This window comes from Neoarius graeffei, chromosome 12 (assembly GCF_027579695.1).
Source record: "Neoarius graeffei isolate fNeoGra1 chromosome 12, fNeoGra1.pri, whole genome shotgun sequence".
NCBI classification, from domain to species: domain Eukaryota; kingdom Metazoa; phylum Chordata; class Actinopteri; order Siluriformes; family Ariidae; genus Neoarius; species Neoarius graeffei.
Window position 1 is genome coordinate 20,023,097 of NC_083580.1, and position 14,973 is coordinate 20,038,069.

The 14,973-nt window shown below is 44.3% G+C and overlaps 1 protein-coding gene across 2 annotated transcripts in view; it reads right to left on the minus strand.

The window, feature by feature from the left end:
- Positions 1-14,973, minus strand: part of miga2 (mitoguardin 2) — a 54,511-nt gene that overhangs the window by 15,772 nt on the left and 23,766 nt on the right. For both annotated transcript variants that reach the window (XM_060935010.1, XM_060935011.1), the window contains 5 exons: positions 14,126-14,243; positions 13,890-13,996; positions 4,523-4,635; positions 1,114-1,186; positions 823-909 (listed from right to left, as the gene is read on the minus strand). In XM_060935010.1, coding sequence (XP_060790993.1) covers positions 823-909; positions 1,114-1,186; positions 4,523-4,635; positions 13,890-13,996; positions 14,126-14,243 — 498 coding nt within the window. The remainder of the gene's footprint in view (positions 1-822; positions 910-1,113; positions 1,187-4,522; positions 4,636-13,889; positions 13,997-14,125; positions 14,244-14,973) is intronic.

Sequence of the window (14,973 nt, forward strand, 5' to 3'; positions counted from 1 at the left end):
ACTCTACCCTCCACTGTGGATGTTTCTGACTATGTCCCAACCTGACTGGCTCTATGAATTTAAAAAAACAAACAAAAAGTTGTCACTCAGGACTCAAAATTTCAAATTTAAATAAATAAATAAATAAATAAATAAAAGAAATGAAAAAAGGTTGTGTTCTGTGTGTTCACGCCCCAGGTTGGATCGTCTACACTCGCTTTTCCCTGATGGGCGGTTATTAGTCTGTGCTGCTGTGCTATTAGGAAACAAGTCAAGTTGATCTAACACAGACTGCACACATGTTCTAGAAATCCACACAGTCAAAACCCAAAACCATTACAGTGGACATATGCTAGAGGAAGGGCATTTTACTGAATATTAAATGAAACAACTAAAAAGGTAAAAAGAAGAACGTTAATAATAAGTAACTATTAATACGTTATTATTCTAATCTCACATTTCTGCACAGGCATACTCACTCTGTTCCTGGCTTTAACATTGGTGAATTATGCTGACGTGTTAAACACGACTGGTTAGCTCTTTTTTTTTTTCGTCCACAATGACGAGTGGCTACAATGAGTCATCTAATTGTGTTCCATGGTTAATTATGCAGGCAGCAATTAATACCACTTGTGTCTTACCACAGAAGGAAAGGTGAAGGTGATGGTGGCGGTAACGCACTCATTAACGTGCATCTTATTTTACAACGTTTTACAAATTAGGCCACAGTTGGGATGGACTGAGGGGACACTGTTGTTTTTTTTAATGCTTTGTAGGAAGTTTTAAGATGATTATTTCTCGGATTATTTTACACATTATTATAAATAGGGCTCCTGATATTACCTTGTTGGCTTTGATCATGAGCCCATGGATCATCTGTTTGCCTGTTTCCATGAAGAAAGTCTTGTGAGTCTCCTCCACCAGTAAGACCTATGCATACGCGCACACACACACGCACACACACACACAATCAAAACCTACAGACTACAAGAAACATCACAGAGACTGAGTGAAACCTGAAAGGAAGAGACAGAGGAAACAAAAAAAAAAGAAAGAAAGAACCCCAAACAGAGTGCATGCGTGTGTGTGTGTGTGTGTGTGTGTGTGTGTGTGTGTGTGTGTGTGTGTACTGACGTGGAAAGCCTGTCGGACACAGTGCAGCTTAGCCAGGAAGTCCTGATCACTGTAACACTCCAGCAACTCTGTTCTGAAGAGCATACAAATCACACACACACAAGAACCATACTCACATTATACAGTCTGTGTAGGCTACTACTGTGTACAGTTTAAAATGCAAAGACATGCATATTGTTTTTTTTTTTTTTTACATTATAAGCCTTGTGAACCAGGCCCTCTAACGACAGGCCCTGTGCCTTTGGAACAACTTCAGAGTAGAGCCCTGCACTCCCGCGGGAGTCCCGCGGGACCCGACGCAAAGCAGTGCGGCGCGGGACAAATTTTTAAAGCTCATTGCGGGTGCGGGAGGGAGTGCACAATGCGGGAGCGGGTGGGAGAGGTGATAAGCTGCAGTCCCGCTAACTAAAAATGTGTTTAAAATCTCATCTCATCTCATTATCTCTAGCCGCTTTATCCTGTTCTACAGGGTCGCAGGCAAGCTGGAGCCTATCCCAGCTGACTACGGGCGAAAGGCGGGGTACACCCCGGACAAGTCACCAGGTCATCACAGGGCCGACACATAGACACAGACAACCATTCACACTCACATTCACACCCACGGTCAATTTAGAGTCACCAGTTAACCTAACCTGCATGTCTTTGGACTGTGGGGGAATTTTGTAATCCCAAAGAGACACACGAGAGAGACACACACGGGAGAGAGAGAGACACACGAGACACGAGAGAGAGGAGAGGCGAGCGAGACGAGACGAGCACCCAGAGGAAACCCACGCGGACACGGGGAGAACATGCAAACTCCACACAGAAAGGCCCTCGCCGGCCCCGGGGCTCGAACCCAGGACCTTCTTGCTGTGAGGCGACAGCGCTAACCACTACACCACCGTGCCGCCCTGTGTTTAAAATAAAATTTATAAATTATTAATTTATGTCTATCATATATAATTTGTGCTGGATATTTTATTTGGCATTAATAAAAACATTTTAAGATGCCTAAATTTACGGATGTGGTCTAATCTCGCGTACGTTTCCGATTCCTTTCTGCTCTTCCGTGTTTGAGATCTCCGATCATGGCAGAAGGGCAGAGCTCCTCTAGTGAAGCTCACAATGGGTATCTCTGTAAAGCCTCAGCTGCGCATGCCGCCTGGCAACGCGCACCCTCGCTACGTGCGCTAGGTGAAGGATCGGTCAGTGGAGAGCTCAGCTAAGCTCAGCATGTTTAATTCCCCAAGCCAATGACGAGAACTTTCGTGAGAAACAACGTGAATGTATGCATCATGCGGGATTTGCGGGCGGGAGCGGGACAAAATATGACAGGCGCGGGCGGGAGCGGGACTGAAAATCATAATTCTTTGCGGGAGTGGGCGGGAGCAGGACTGCACAATGCGGGAGCGGGACTGAAAATTCTGTCCTGCGCAGACCTCTACTTCAGAGCTACAAATTACTTCGGCATGTCTATTCCTTGTGATCCCTCATGGTATGTTCAGTGTAACTGCATTGTTAAGACAGACAATAAAAGATTATTCGCTACTAGATTGCTTAAGAGGGCGGCACAGTGGTGTAGTGGTTAGCGCTGTCGCCTCACAGCAAGAAGGTCCGGGTTCGAGCCCCGTGGCCGGCGAGGGCCTTTCTGTGCGGAGTTTGCATGTTCTCCCCGTGTCCGCGTGGGTTTCCTCCGGGTGCTCCGGTTTCCCCCACAGTCCAAAGACATGCAGGTTAGGTTAACTGGTGACTCTAAATTGACCGTAGGTGTGAATGTGAGTGTGAATGGTTGTCTGTGTCTATGTGTCAGCCCTGTGATGACCTGGCGACTTGTCCAGGGTGTACCCCACCTTTCGCCCGTAGTCAGCTGGGATAGGCTCCAGCTTGCCTGCGACCCTGTAGAACAGGATAAAGCGGCTAGAGATAATGAGACGAGATGAATGAGATTGCTTAAAGGAACAGTCCACCGTACTTCCATAATGAAATATGCTCTTATCTGAATTGAGACGAGCTGCTCCGTACCTCTCCGAGCTTTGCGCGACCTCCCAGTCAGTCAGACGCAGTCAGACGCGCTGTCACTCCTGTTAGCAATGTAGCTAGGCTCAGTATGGCCAATGGTATTTTTTGGGGCTGTAGTTAGATGCGACCAAACTCTTCCGCGTTTTTCCTGTTTACATAGGTTTATATGACCAGTGACATGCAACAAGTTCAGTTACACAAATTGAAACGTAGCGATTTTCTATGCTATGGAAAGTCCGCATTATAATGACAGGCATACTAACACCTTCTGCGCGCTTCGGCAGCGCACTGATATCTGAGCTCCATATCAATGCGCTGCCGAAGCGCGCAGAAGGTGTTAGTACGCCTGTCATTATAGTGCGGACTTTCCATAGCATAGAAAATCGCTACGTTTCAATTTGTGTAACTGAACTTGTTGCATGTCACTGGTCATATAAACCTATGTAAACAGGAAAAACGCGGAAGAGTTTGGTCGCATCTAACTACAGCCCCAAAAAATACCATTGGCCATACTGAGCCTAGCTACATTGCTAACAGGAGTGACAGCGCGTCTGACTGCGTCTGACTGACTGGGACATCGCGCAAAGCTCGGACAGGTACGGAGCAGCTCGTCTCAATTCAGATAAGAGCATATTTCATTATGGAAGTACGGTGGACTGTTCCTTTAAGAGGCGTGATCTCCCTCCCTTGGATCTGGTTCAGGTTTATTGTTCAACCATTAGGTCCATTTTTGAATATACTTCCCCGGTCTGGACTCCGTTACCTGATTATCTTTCTGACTTTATTGAGTCGGTTCAAAAGAAAAACGTTTTATGTATTATTTACCCAGGTTCAAGCTATAAAGAAGACGAACAGCTTTGTAAATGATCTACTCTCAGTGACAGAGGAATTATATATTACGTTTCTGAAGAAGTGCAGCGGGGTCCCTCTCAGAAGGTGCCTTAATTCCCCTTCTGGTTTCCATCGACCTTATAATTTTAGGTCAGGGCACTTTAGGGTAGTTGAAGTGGCGGCTAGAACCAAGCGCTTTCATAATTTTTTTCCATCCACCATCAAAAGTGCTTACTGGATAGGTAATAAGTTGATATGAAGATACAATGTAGATTAATATCATCTGACTTGAATTTCCCTACTTATAGTATTTATAATATTTAATAATTATTATTAAATGCTGTGCTAACAGTACTGAATCGCGGGTAAGCTAGCGTTGGCCTTCGAGAATGCTGAAATGAAGAGTGTGTGTATGTGTAATAATAATATTGGCTGGCTTTTTTCATGGTCTATCAGATAATTGATTAGTGTTTTGTATTTTTGTATGTAGGATTGTTTGTGTTTTGCTGACATTCCTTGTAATTCAGTCTTTACTGCTAAAATGAATGAATGAATGAATGAATGAATGATGTAGTACCTGAGTGATCTGCATTCTACCTTCCCTTCTCTCACTAAACTCAGCGCCTCTTCATACAGCGCTGCAGGCTTGAGTGGCTGATACACCTCGTCCAGGGTGAACGTGTCGAACAGCTACAGCACAGTGAGACAGACAAACAGACAGAGAAACTTGATTTAGTTTGTGTGATTAGTAGTAGTATTGGGAAACTGCATCTGAAGACCTTTGTAGAGTTTTCTGTTAGATGCATTCTGAGATCCATTATAAATACCAGTGTTGTCGTCGAAGCACTAAACCTCGAGACTGAGTCCGGTCTCGAGTCCCCAGTGTTCAATTCCAAGTCATTAAAAAAAAAAACAACTTCGAGTCGAATCCGAGTCAAGTCCACTACTGATCCGAGTCACGTCCGAGAACAAGACTCCAACCGCACCATTTGACGGTGGCCGTTTCAGCGCCATTAACATTAGTTTATTCCTGAACATGATGTATGAACAGGTGAATGTGCTTCTCTTTGTCAGGGAGTGCGAAGTGTTCTGTCAGAGATGGTTGGGAGACGGATGCAAGTGCAGAAGGTGTGTTTATTAATACAGGTGAAGACAGGTACACAATCCAGAACGGCAGGCAAAATCGTAAAACAGGCAATAGGTTGAGCGAGGCTCAAACAGGCTATCGTAGACTGTTTCTTATCTTTGATTCGGCTGAATCAAAGATAAGAAACAGGAAATCAGGAAACCAAACAAGGAAATACGGCTCAGTAACGTGGCAGCAACACAACTCAATACTTCGCAAAGTAAGCGGGTTTTCACAGTATTTATACAGGCACGCTGATCGCGCCTTAATGCTATGCAGGTGCAAGTCGTTTATGGCGCGTGCGCTGTCCCGAGAGTCTATCTGATGCATGCACCACAGTGCACAGGTGTGACACTCTTGCATGAAATTAGTACAAAAATTAATGTAGATATCTTATGAGAGTCCTCATCCCCAATTTACGAGTCCGAATACAGTTAATGCACGAGTCCGAGTCATCAGTGCTCAAGTCCAAGTCGAGTCACGAGTCCTTAAAATTAGGGCGCGAGTCGGACTTGAGTACTACAAGTCTGATAAATACATCATTAAAGGTCATAGGCAACGGTTTTCAATCTATGCACGTTTGAAACTTTTATCTGTTAAAAAACCCTCTGTAATTTTCTTCTGGTCCCAAGAAGTATTGTTAATAAGTAATAATTAAAATAAGTTAGTGGGGGGCGGCACGGTGGTGTAGTGGTTAGCGCTGTCGCCTCACAGCAAGAAGGTCCGGGTTCGAGCCCCGGGGCCGGCGAGGGCCTTTCTGTGCGGAGTTTGCATGTTCTCCCCGTGTCCGCGTGGGTTTCCTCCGGGTGCTCCGGTTTCCCCCACAGTCCAAAGACATGCAGGTTAGGTTAACTGGTGACTCTAAATTGACCGTAGGTGTGAATGTGAGTGTGAATGGTTGTCTGTGTCTATGTGTCAGCCCTGTGATGACCTGGCGACTTGTCCAGGGTGTACCCCGCCTCTCGCCCGTAGTCAGCTGGGATAGGCTCCAGCTTGCCTGCGACCCTGTAGAAGGATAAAGCAGCTAGAGATAATGAGATGAGATGAGTTAGTGGGGATCGCGGCGAATTTCTGTTCGGCGATTTTCGTGCCCACTCGGCACGTGACGTCACTCAAGGCAAACAAATCGCTTGAGTTGAGTCCACTTCCGTTTACTTGCATTGCCGTTCGGCTTGAGTGCAGACGTCCGTTCGGGAATTTCCAAAGAAAAACTGTGCCTTATTGTTGTGCAGTGAACTGTAACAACGGGACCGGTTCAGGAAGAAGTTTTTACCTTTTTCCAAGAGAGGAGAAGAGGCGGAGAGAGTGGACTGGCTTTTTCCGAGAGAGGAGAAGAGGCGGAGAGAGTGGACTGGCTTTTTCCGAGAGAGGAGAAGAGGCGGAGAGAGTGGACTGGCTTTTTCCGAAAGAGGAGACAAGGCAGAGAGAGTGGATTGTGCACGTGAAACAAAATCAAGCAGTCAAAGAAGAAACGGAGCAGCAACGCTCAAGCAAAAAGGAGAAGATTGGAGGTAAACATTTTTTTACCTTTGCTTGCAATTGACAAGTCAAGAATCCTGAGGGAGCCTGTACAATCATTGTGGAAATGAGACAAAGGGATATTTCCTTGCTTTGAGTAGGCTATAAATAGTATAATGCCGCGGATGGCAGGCTAATGTGGCTCACCGGCGCGGCGCACTGTCAAGTAATCGTTCCCTATATCCACTAGGGGGGGCTGTTTAATTATTCTTCAAAAGGGCTCTTATTTAGTATTACGACGAAAGTAGGAATTTAAATCATAAGTACCAGGATAAATCGTTTGGGCGCGAGTCTTGTTGAGGTCCGGGGTCACCGCGATCAGAGTCGGCCGAGTCGCTGTCCGATTCCGAGGCCGCACGGTCAAACCAGTGAGCCACATTCACCGATTGCTTCACAACGGCCATAGGTTCATACATATATGGTTTCACCTCTCGATATTCAATTTGGAGAGTTCCTACTTCAAAACCACTACCGCTTTCAGACATTTTACACAACCTCTCACGACCAAAGTCCGTACACGTGCGCTCGGTTCGCAAGTAAACACAGAGCTGCTCCCGGTCTGTTTGCCTTGAATGACGTCACGACGACGGTCTCCTGGCGGTGAAAGTGTGCATAAGTGAGATGCACGCAAACCTTCGGAAATTGGGCAAAACAGGATATTTTAACCGTTTTATTCAATTTTAGGGTGCAAATTAGACACCAGGAAGATTGAATTCGCTTTTTGGGTCGTTCTTCTAGACAATAAAGTTGATATTCTACGTTTCACCTCCGACCGTTGCCTAGGACCTTTAAATCTCTAAATATTTTATTTGCAATAATGAACTTTATTAGTGACACACCTGTCATCTTTGCTTTTTAGACTTTACACTGGACCTCCAGAATGAATAAAACTGAAAGAAATTGCATACCGTGTCTGTTTAGACTGCAGTCGCTTAAACCAATCAACTTTAATACTTATTAAGCGCAAAATTCATACAAATGTGATCTAATGCGCTGTACATACACACTTATACACATACATAAAACAAAATGTGTATATTATTATATACACACAATAAAACTCAAAATGGGGCGGCACGATGGTGTAGTGGTTAGCGCTGTCGCCTCACAGCAAGAAGGTCCGGGTTCGAGCCCCGTGGCCGGCGAGGGCCTTTCTGTGCGGAGTTTGCATGTTCTCCCCGTGTCCGCGTGGGTTTCCTCCGGGTGCTCCGGTTTCCCCCACAGTCCAAAGACATGCAGGTTAGGTTAACTGGTGACTCTAAATTGACCGTAGGTGTGAATGTGAGTGTGAATGGTTGTCTGTGTCTATGTGTCAGCCCTGTGATGAGCTGGCGACTTGTCCAGGGTGTACCCCGCCTTTCGCCCGTAGTCAGCTGGGATAGGCTCCAGCTTGCCTGCGACCCTGTAGAACAGGATAAAGCGGCTAGAGATAATGAGATGAGATGAAAATTCAAAATGTTATATCTATAGACTACCTTAAGATAATTATTAAGAGAAATAATAGAATGTTATAAATCATAAGCTAACCTAAATAAATGTGTCTTTAAAGCATATTTAAAATGATCTAAACTAGTATCAGTTCTTATCTGGCTGGGTAACGAACGCCACAAAATTGGTGCAGCCGCAGAAAAAGCCCCGTCTCCTGTAGTCTTCCTAGTCCTTGGTGCAGGAGGTGCAAGTAAGCGTTCGTTATTTGAGCGTAGTTCATATCTATGGAATCAATTTTGTGCCAAAATGTTCATACAATACTTTTGAAATATCAAACAAAAACGACAAATCAAAATACAAAAAAAGAAAAAAAAAGTCAATTTTTTTAGACTGGCAAACAAATTATTCGTGTAATCGTGCAAAATATCAGTCTATTACTCTTCAGAAACCTTTTATTTTTGTTCCGCGTCTTTCTCAGTTTTGTTTGACGTAATTTATTTTGGTTGCGATTCCAGCTTTCTCGGTGTGCGCTCCCTGACTTTTTGCTTGCGGTTTTGGCACAAACTTCACGTGTGGGTGGGCTGTCCAGGAATGCATTCCCATTGGCTAACTTGTGTTTGATTGACAGCTACGCTCAGCCATTCCCTACTCGGATTCCAGCGGACTGTTTGACGAGTGACCGATCCATTGACGGTAAACAAGGATTGAGTGGACTTCAGTGGCGACTATGATAATATCCAGGAATGCATTCCCACTGAAGTCCAGTCGATCCTTGTGTACTGTCAATGGATCGGTCACTCGGCAAACAGTCCGCCGGAATCCGGTGGAGTAACTGTAAAGTGCTAGTGCATATTCAAGTGGCGGATGGCTTGTGGGTAGGTACTGTCCCTAAAACGTGAGGTGTTGCATGGGATGCTGCGGTACCTTCTCCCTGATGGAAGGAGTGTGAATAGATGGTGTGCTGGATGAGTATGGTCAGAGATGATGTTCTTGGCTTTCCTGGAAATTCTGGTGTTGTAATGTGAGTCTAAGGTGGGGAGACTATGGCCAATGATTTTGGAGGCCCTGCGTACCACCCTCTCCAGCTGTTGCTTATCTTGGCTGGTGGTACTGCCATACCAAACCAGGATGGAGAAGGTGAGCACGCTCTCGATAGTAGCACGGTAAAAGTGTAACATGCCTGCTTGACTGACCCCAAATTTCCTCAACTGTCGGAGGAAGTGTAATCTTTGGTGAGCTTTTGAAATGATGAGACTGGTGTTCAGGGTCCATGACAGGGACTGATGAATGGTGGTGCCTAAAAAATGAAAAGAGGAGACCCACTCCACTACCTGGCCATTAATACAGATGGGGATGTGCTGGCCTGCCTTTTTCCTGAAGTCCACTATGAGTTCTTTGGTTTTGGATATGTTGAGTATAAGGTTATTGACTGCACACCACTGCACTAGATGTTTGACCTCATCGCGATATGATGTTTCGTCCCCGTCACGTATGAGGCCTATAACAGTGGTGTCGTCTGCAAATTTTAGAAGTTTGACAGATGGAGAATTACAACCCCGATTCCAAAAAAGTTGGGACAAAGAACAAATTGTAAATAAAAATGGAATGCAATAATTTACAATTCTCAAAAACTGATATTGTATTCACAATAGAACATAGACAACATATCAAATGTCCAAAGTGAGACATTTTGAAATTTCATGCCAAATACTGGCTCATTTGAAATTTCATGACAGCAACACATCTCAAAAAAGTTGGGACAGGGGCAATAAGAGGCTGGAAAAGTTAAAGGTACAAAAAAGGAACAGCTGGAGGACCAAATTGCAACTCATTAGGTCAACTGGCAATAGGTCATTAACATGCCTGGGTATAAAAAGAGCATCTTGGAGTGGCAGCGGCTCTCAGAAGTAAAGATGGGAAGAGGATCACCAATCCCCCTAATTCTGCGCCGACAAATAGTGGAGCAATATCAGAAAGGAGTTCGACAGTGTAAAATTGCAAAGAGTTTGAACATATCATCATCTACAGTGCATAATATCATCAAAAGATTCAGAGAATCTGGAAGAATCTCTGTGCGTAAGGGTCAAGGCCGGAAAACCATACTGGGTGCCCGTGATCTTCGGGCCCTTAGACGGCACTGCATCACATACAGGCATGCTTCTGTATTGGAAATCACAAAATGGGCTCAGGAATATCTCCAGAGAACATTATCTGTGAACACAATTCACCGTGCCATCCGCCGTTGCCAGCTAAAACTCTATAGTTCAAAGAAGAAGCCGAATCTAAACATGATCCAGAAGCGCAGACGTCTTCTCTGGGCCAAGGCTCATTTTAAATGGACTGTGGCAAAGTGGAAAACTGTCCTGTGGTCAGACGAATCAAAATGTGAAGTTCTTTATGGAAATCAGGGACGCCGTGTCATTCGGACTAAAGAGGAGAAGGACGACCCAAGTTGTTATCAGTGCTCAGTTCAGAAGCCTGCATCTCTGATGGTATGGGGTTGCATTAGTGCATGTGGCATGGGCAGCTTACACATCTGGAAAGACACCATCAATGCTGAAAGGTATATCCAGGTTCTAGAGCAACATATGCTCCCATCCAGACGATGTCTCTTTCAGGGAAGACCTTGCATTTTCCAACATGACAATGCCAAACCACATACTGCATCAATTACAGCATCATGGCTGCGTAGAAGAAGGGTCCGGGTACTGAACTGGCCAGCCTGCAGTCCAGATCTTTCATCCATAGAAAACATTTGGCGCATCATAAAACGGAAGATACGACAAAAAAGACCTAAGACAGTTGAGCAACTAGAATCCTACATTAGACAAGAATGGGTTAACATTCCTATCCCTAAACTTGAGCAACTTGTCTCCTCAGTCCCCAGACGTTTACAGACTGTTGTAAAGAGAAAAGGGGATGTCTCACAGTGGTAAACATGGCCTTGTCCCAACTTTTTTGAGATGTGTTGTTGTCATGAAATTTAAAATCACCTAATTTTTCTCTAAATGATACATTTTCTCAGTTTAAACATTTGATATGTCATCTATGTTCTATTCTGAATAAAATATGGAGTTTTGAAACTTCCACATCATTGCATTCCGTTTTTATTTACAATTTGTACTTTGTCCCAACTTTTTTGGAATCGGGGTTGTAGATATACAGTTGTTGGTGTATAAGGAAAATAACAGCGGTGACAACACACAACCTTGTGGCGCGCCGGTGTTCAGAGTCTTGGTTGATGAAATGTTGTTCTGGGTTCTAACACACTGTGTTCTGTTAGATAAAAAGTTAAGTAGCCACTGACAAAGTGAGGGGTTGACACCCATGGACAGGAGAGAGTTACGGTATACAATCTGATAGGCAGGATAGTGTTGAAAGCTGAGCTAAAATCAATGAACAGGACACGAGCATAGGTGGACTTACAGTCAAGGTGCTGTAGAATGAAGTGGGTGCAAAGTGAGACAGCGTCAGCCACTCCCCTATTTGCCCTGTAGGCAAATTGGTGAGGGTCCAGTGTAATGTGTGACAGGAATCTACAGACTAAGCGTTCAAACGCTTTCATGACAACAGAAGTGAGAGTGACAGGCCTATAATCATTAAGACAGGTAATGTTTTTTTTGGGCACTGGAATGATCATAGCCGATTTAAAACATGCAGGCACAATGAGATACTGGCTTAAAGCTGTGTTGGCCTTATTAAGACTGCACACATGTGCGCGCACACACACACACATATATATATACATACATCTCATCGTTCATTAACACACTGAACTCAGGGACCGCACATCTCACTTTACCTCACTCATTTGCACTATTCCGCACAACCTCATCTTAACAGCTGCTAGTTTGTTTATACTGCTTATTTCATGTTTACCTGCTATATCTCAAGTGCCCTTGACTGTTTTGTTTATTTGAACCAGTGTGTGTATGTATGTATATGAGTGTTTAGTCTACGTCTAGTTCATATCTAGAGTGTTTATACTGTTTATATTGTCTGAGTGTTTAGTCTATGTCTTGTTCTCATCTAGTGTTTATACTGTTTATTTATACTGTTTATATTGTTTGTCTGAGTGTTTAGTCTATGTCTAGTTCCTATTTAGAGTGTTTATTGAGGTATTTCACCCACGTGACCAAGTCATGTGAGGCTGCCATTTTGGACGTCACGGCTCAAATCAGTTTGAATGCGAGGAAGGCGACAAACGAAAAACATATAAGAAAAAGGAGCGAGATGCAGAAAACACCTTCACTATCCAGCGACGTAGGGCATTTACAGGGCGAGCAGAGGGAGAGCTATTTGCAAAAATTGAGGTTAGCAGGCTTAGAGAACGACGTTTACCTGCTTCCACCAGGATTGTTCACTGACGTACGGAAGTACACGAAGCCCTCGTCTTTACCTGACTTCGGCCCACATGATCTGTATACCTGTGTCGTTAAAAACCCATCGCCATACACAGGTATTGATCTGAAAGCGTATAAGAGTTTGGATGCCTACAAATATTTTGTGTCAGGCTGGGTAACATGCCTACATCAGCGGGTCGTCCCTGGAGCCGGTGGTCGCCATCTTATTACAGCTAAGGTTTGTTCACATTTTCATTTACTTTCGGTCCTCAGGATAAACAAAATGTTCTGAAATGTCATTGAAATAACTTCTTAGTCTGTTGAGACATGGCGCGTTATAAATTTGCTGTTACCAGGCAATGACCAAGAACTGTATTATTAGGGTCGGTGTCTGTGTTGTAGCAGTGTACTAGCAGCTAGCTGTTAGCACTAGCTAATGTCAACAACATAGCTAGTATGTTACTGTAGCAATGTTTACGTTCAGTCATTTGGATGACTGTTAAAACCTTTCAGTCTCAAGTTTTTCCTTTACTGTATTTACTAGTTTACTGTAATTATGATCCGGCAGCTATTTACACCGGATCCAGTGTAAATAGCTGCCGGAGCGCGCTCCGGAACCTCGGCCGGAGCACTCCGGGAGCAAGCCGGAGCGCGCTGCTTAATTTGAGGGGGAGCAAGCCAGAGCGCGCTGCTTAATTTGAGGGGGAGCAAGCCGGAGCGTGCTCCGGCAGCTATTTACACTGGATCCGGTGTCTGTAACACGTTTTTTTTTCAAGCTGGTTCTCCCTCTCTGTCTGCAGCGTTAGTATGTAGCTTGACCTTCAAAATGGCGGACACCGGGGCGTCACGTGACCCTGTGACGTCAGGTGAAAAACCTCAATACTGTTTATATTGGTTTTTTTTCAATTATTCTATTTTTATTTGTATTTATTGCATTGCCTGTTTGCACCGTGGGTCAGAGAGGACTGAAATTTCATCTGTGCTGTATGTCGAGCATGTATAGCATATTTGACAATAAACTTGACTTGACTATATGATGGACTAAACGGCTTCGCTGGACTCAAAGCTCGGAGCGCAGCCTGTAATGGTAAGGATCTACTCGTTTACGCCCCTTCCACTGCTCTTGTGTGTCGAAGCGCTCGTACTACGGCACTCGTTTGCTTTACAAAATTTGTTTATTTCCATTTATTACAGGGAGACGCAGTCATAAACCTGCTGAATGCACTCCCTTAAATTAATTATTTGTTTATATCTCGATCTTGTCGCACATATAAAATAATTGATAGTGCGTATGAAAAAGGCTTTGGACGAAATGTCTCAACTATTGGACAAAATGGTAATTGGACGAAGTGTCCTGATCTCTTTCCAACAGATAATTCATCAGTGCTAAATTTTACTAAGATGCTGGCGAGTTCCAATGATCAGGAATTCAAACAAAATGTTAAACAAAAACAAAACGTGTGCAATTATTAGAAAGGTCACAGTGTAAAGGGGTTTGTATGTGAAAGTGTGTGCAAGTTCGTTCCAACCTCAGCTGCAGAGAAAAAGGAATCGTCTGATGTGATGGTAGCGGCGTCATCATCCCGGAGCCCGTATGAGCTTTCCACAGTGGGCAGAATTAATGTGCCTTCACTCTCTGCGCACACACACACACACACGTATATATGTATGATGCAAAAGGAAGCAACTACAGAATAAATTATGAAGAATATGATAGTACAAATGAGTTCATATGTCTGACACACACACACACACACACACTTACCAAGGTCAGCTAGCAGGCTATCTGCTGGTATTGTGCTGCCAAAGTCTTCCTGCAAATGATAAGCCCGGTGCAGAAGGGACTCCAGCTTTTCAGCAAATTTTCGATTACGAGCTTCTGGCTGTTATGATCACAACACACACACACACACCCATTTAATTAATCAGTTAACATTGTCATTTTACAAGGTGATTTTTTTTCCAGAAACTTGCTATATTTTACAACTTCAAAACAGAAAAAGTTGGGATGGTATGGAAAATGCAAATTAAAAAAAAAAAAAAAGCAGTGATTTCTAAATTTACTTTAACTTGTATTTCATTGCAGACAGTATGAACCGAAGATATTTCACGGTTTTGTTCTTTCCTGGTCAACTTCATTTCATTTGTTAATATACATCCAGGGCGGCACGGTGGTGTAGTGGTTAGCGCTGTCGCCTCACAGCAAGAAGGTCCTGGGTTCGAGCCCCGGGGTCGGCGAGGGCCTTTCTGTGCGGAGTTTGCATGTTCTCCCCGTGTCCGCGTGGGTTTCCTCCGGGTGCTCCGGTTTCCCCCACAGTCCAAAGACATGCAGGTTAGGTTAACTGGTGACTATAAATTGACCGTAGGTGTGAATGTGAGTGTGAATGGTTGTCTGTGTTTATGTGTCAGCCCTGTGATGACCTGGCGACTTGTCCAGGGTGTACCCCGCCTTTCGCCCGTAGTCAGCTGGGATAGGCTCCAGCTTGCCTGCGACCCTGTAGAAGGATAAAGCGGCTAGAGATAATGAGAATGAGAATATACATCCATTCCTGCGTTTCAGGGCTGTAACACATTACAAAGAAAGTTTGGCCCGGGCAATTTAGGGCTATTAAT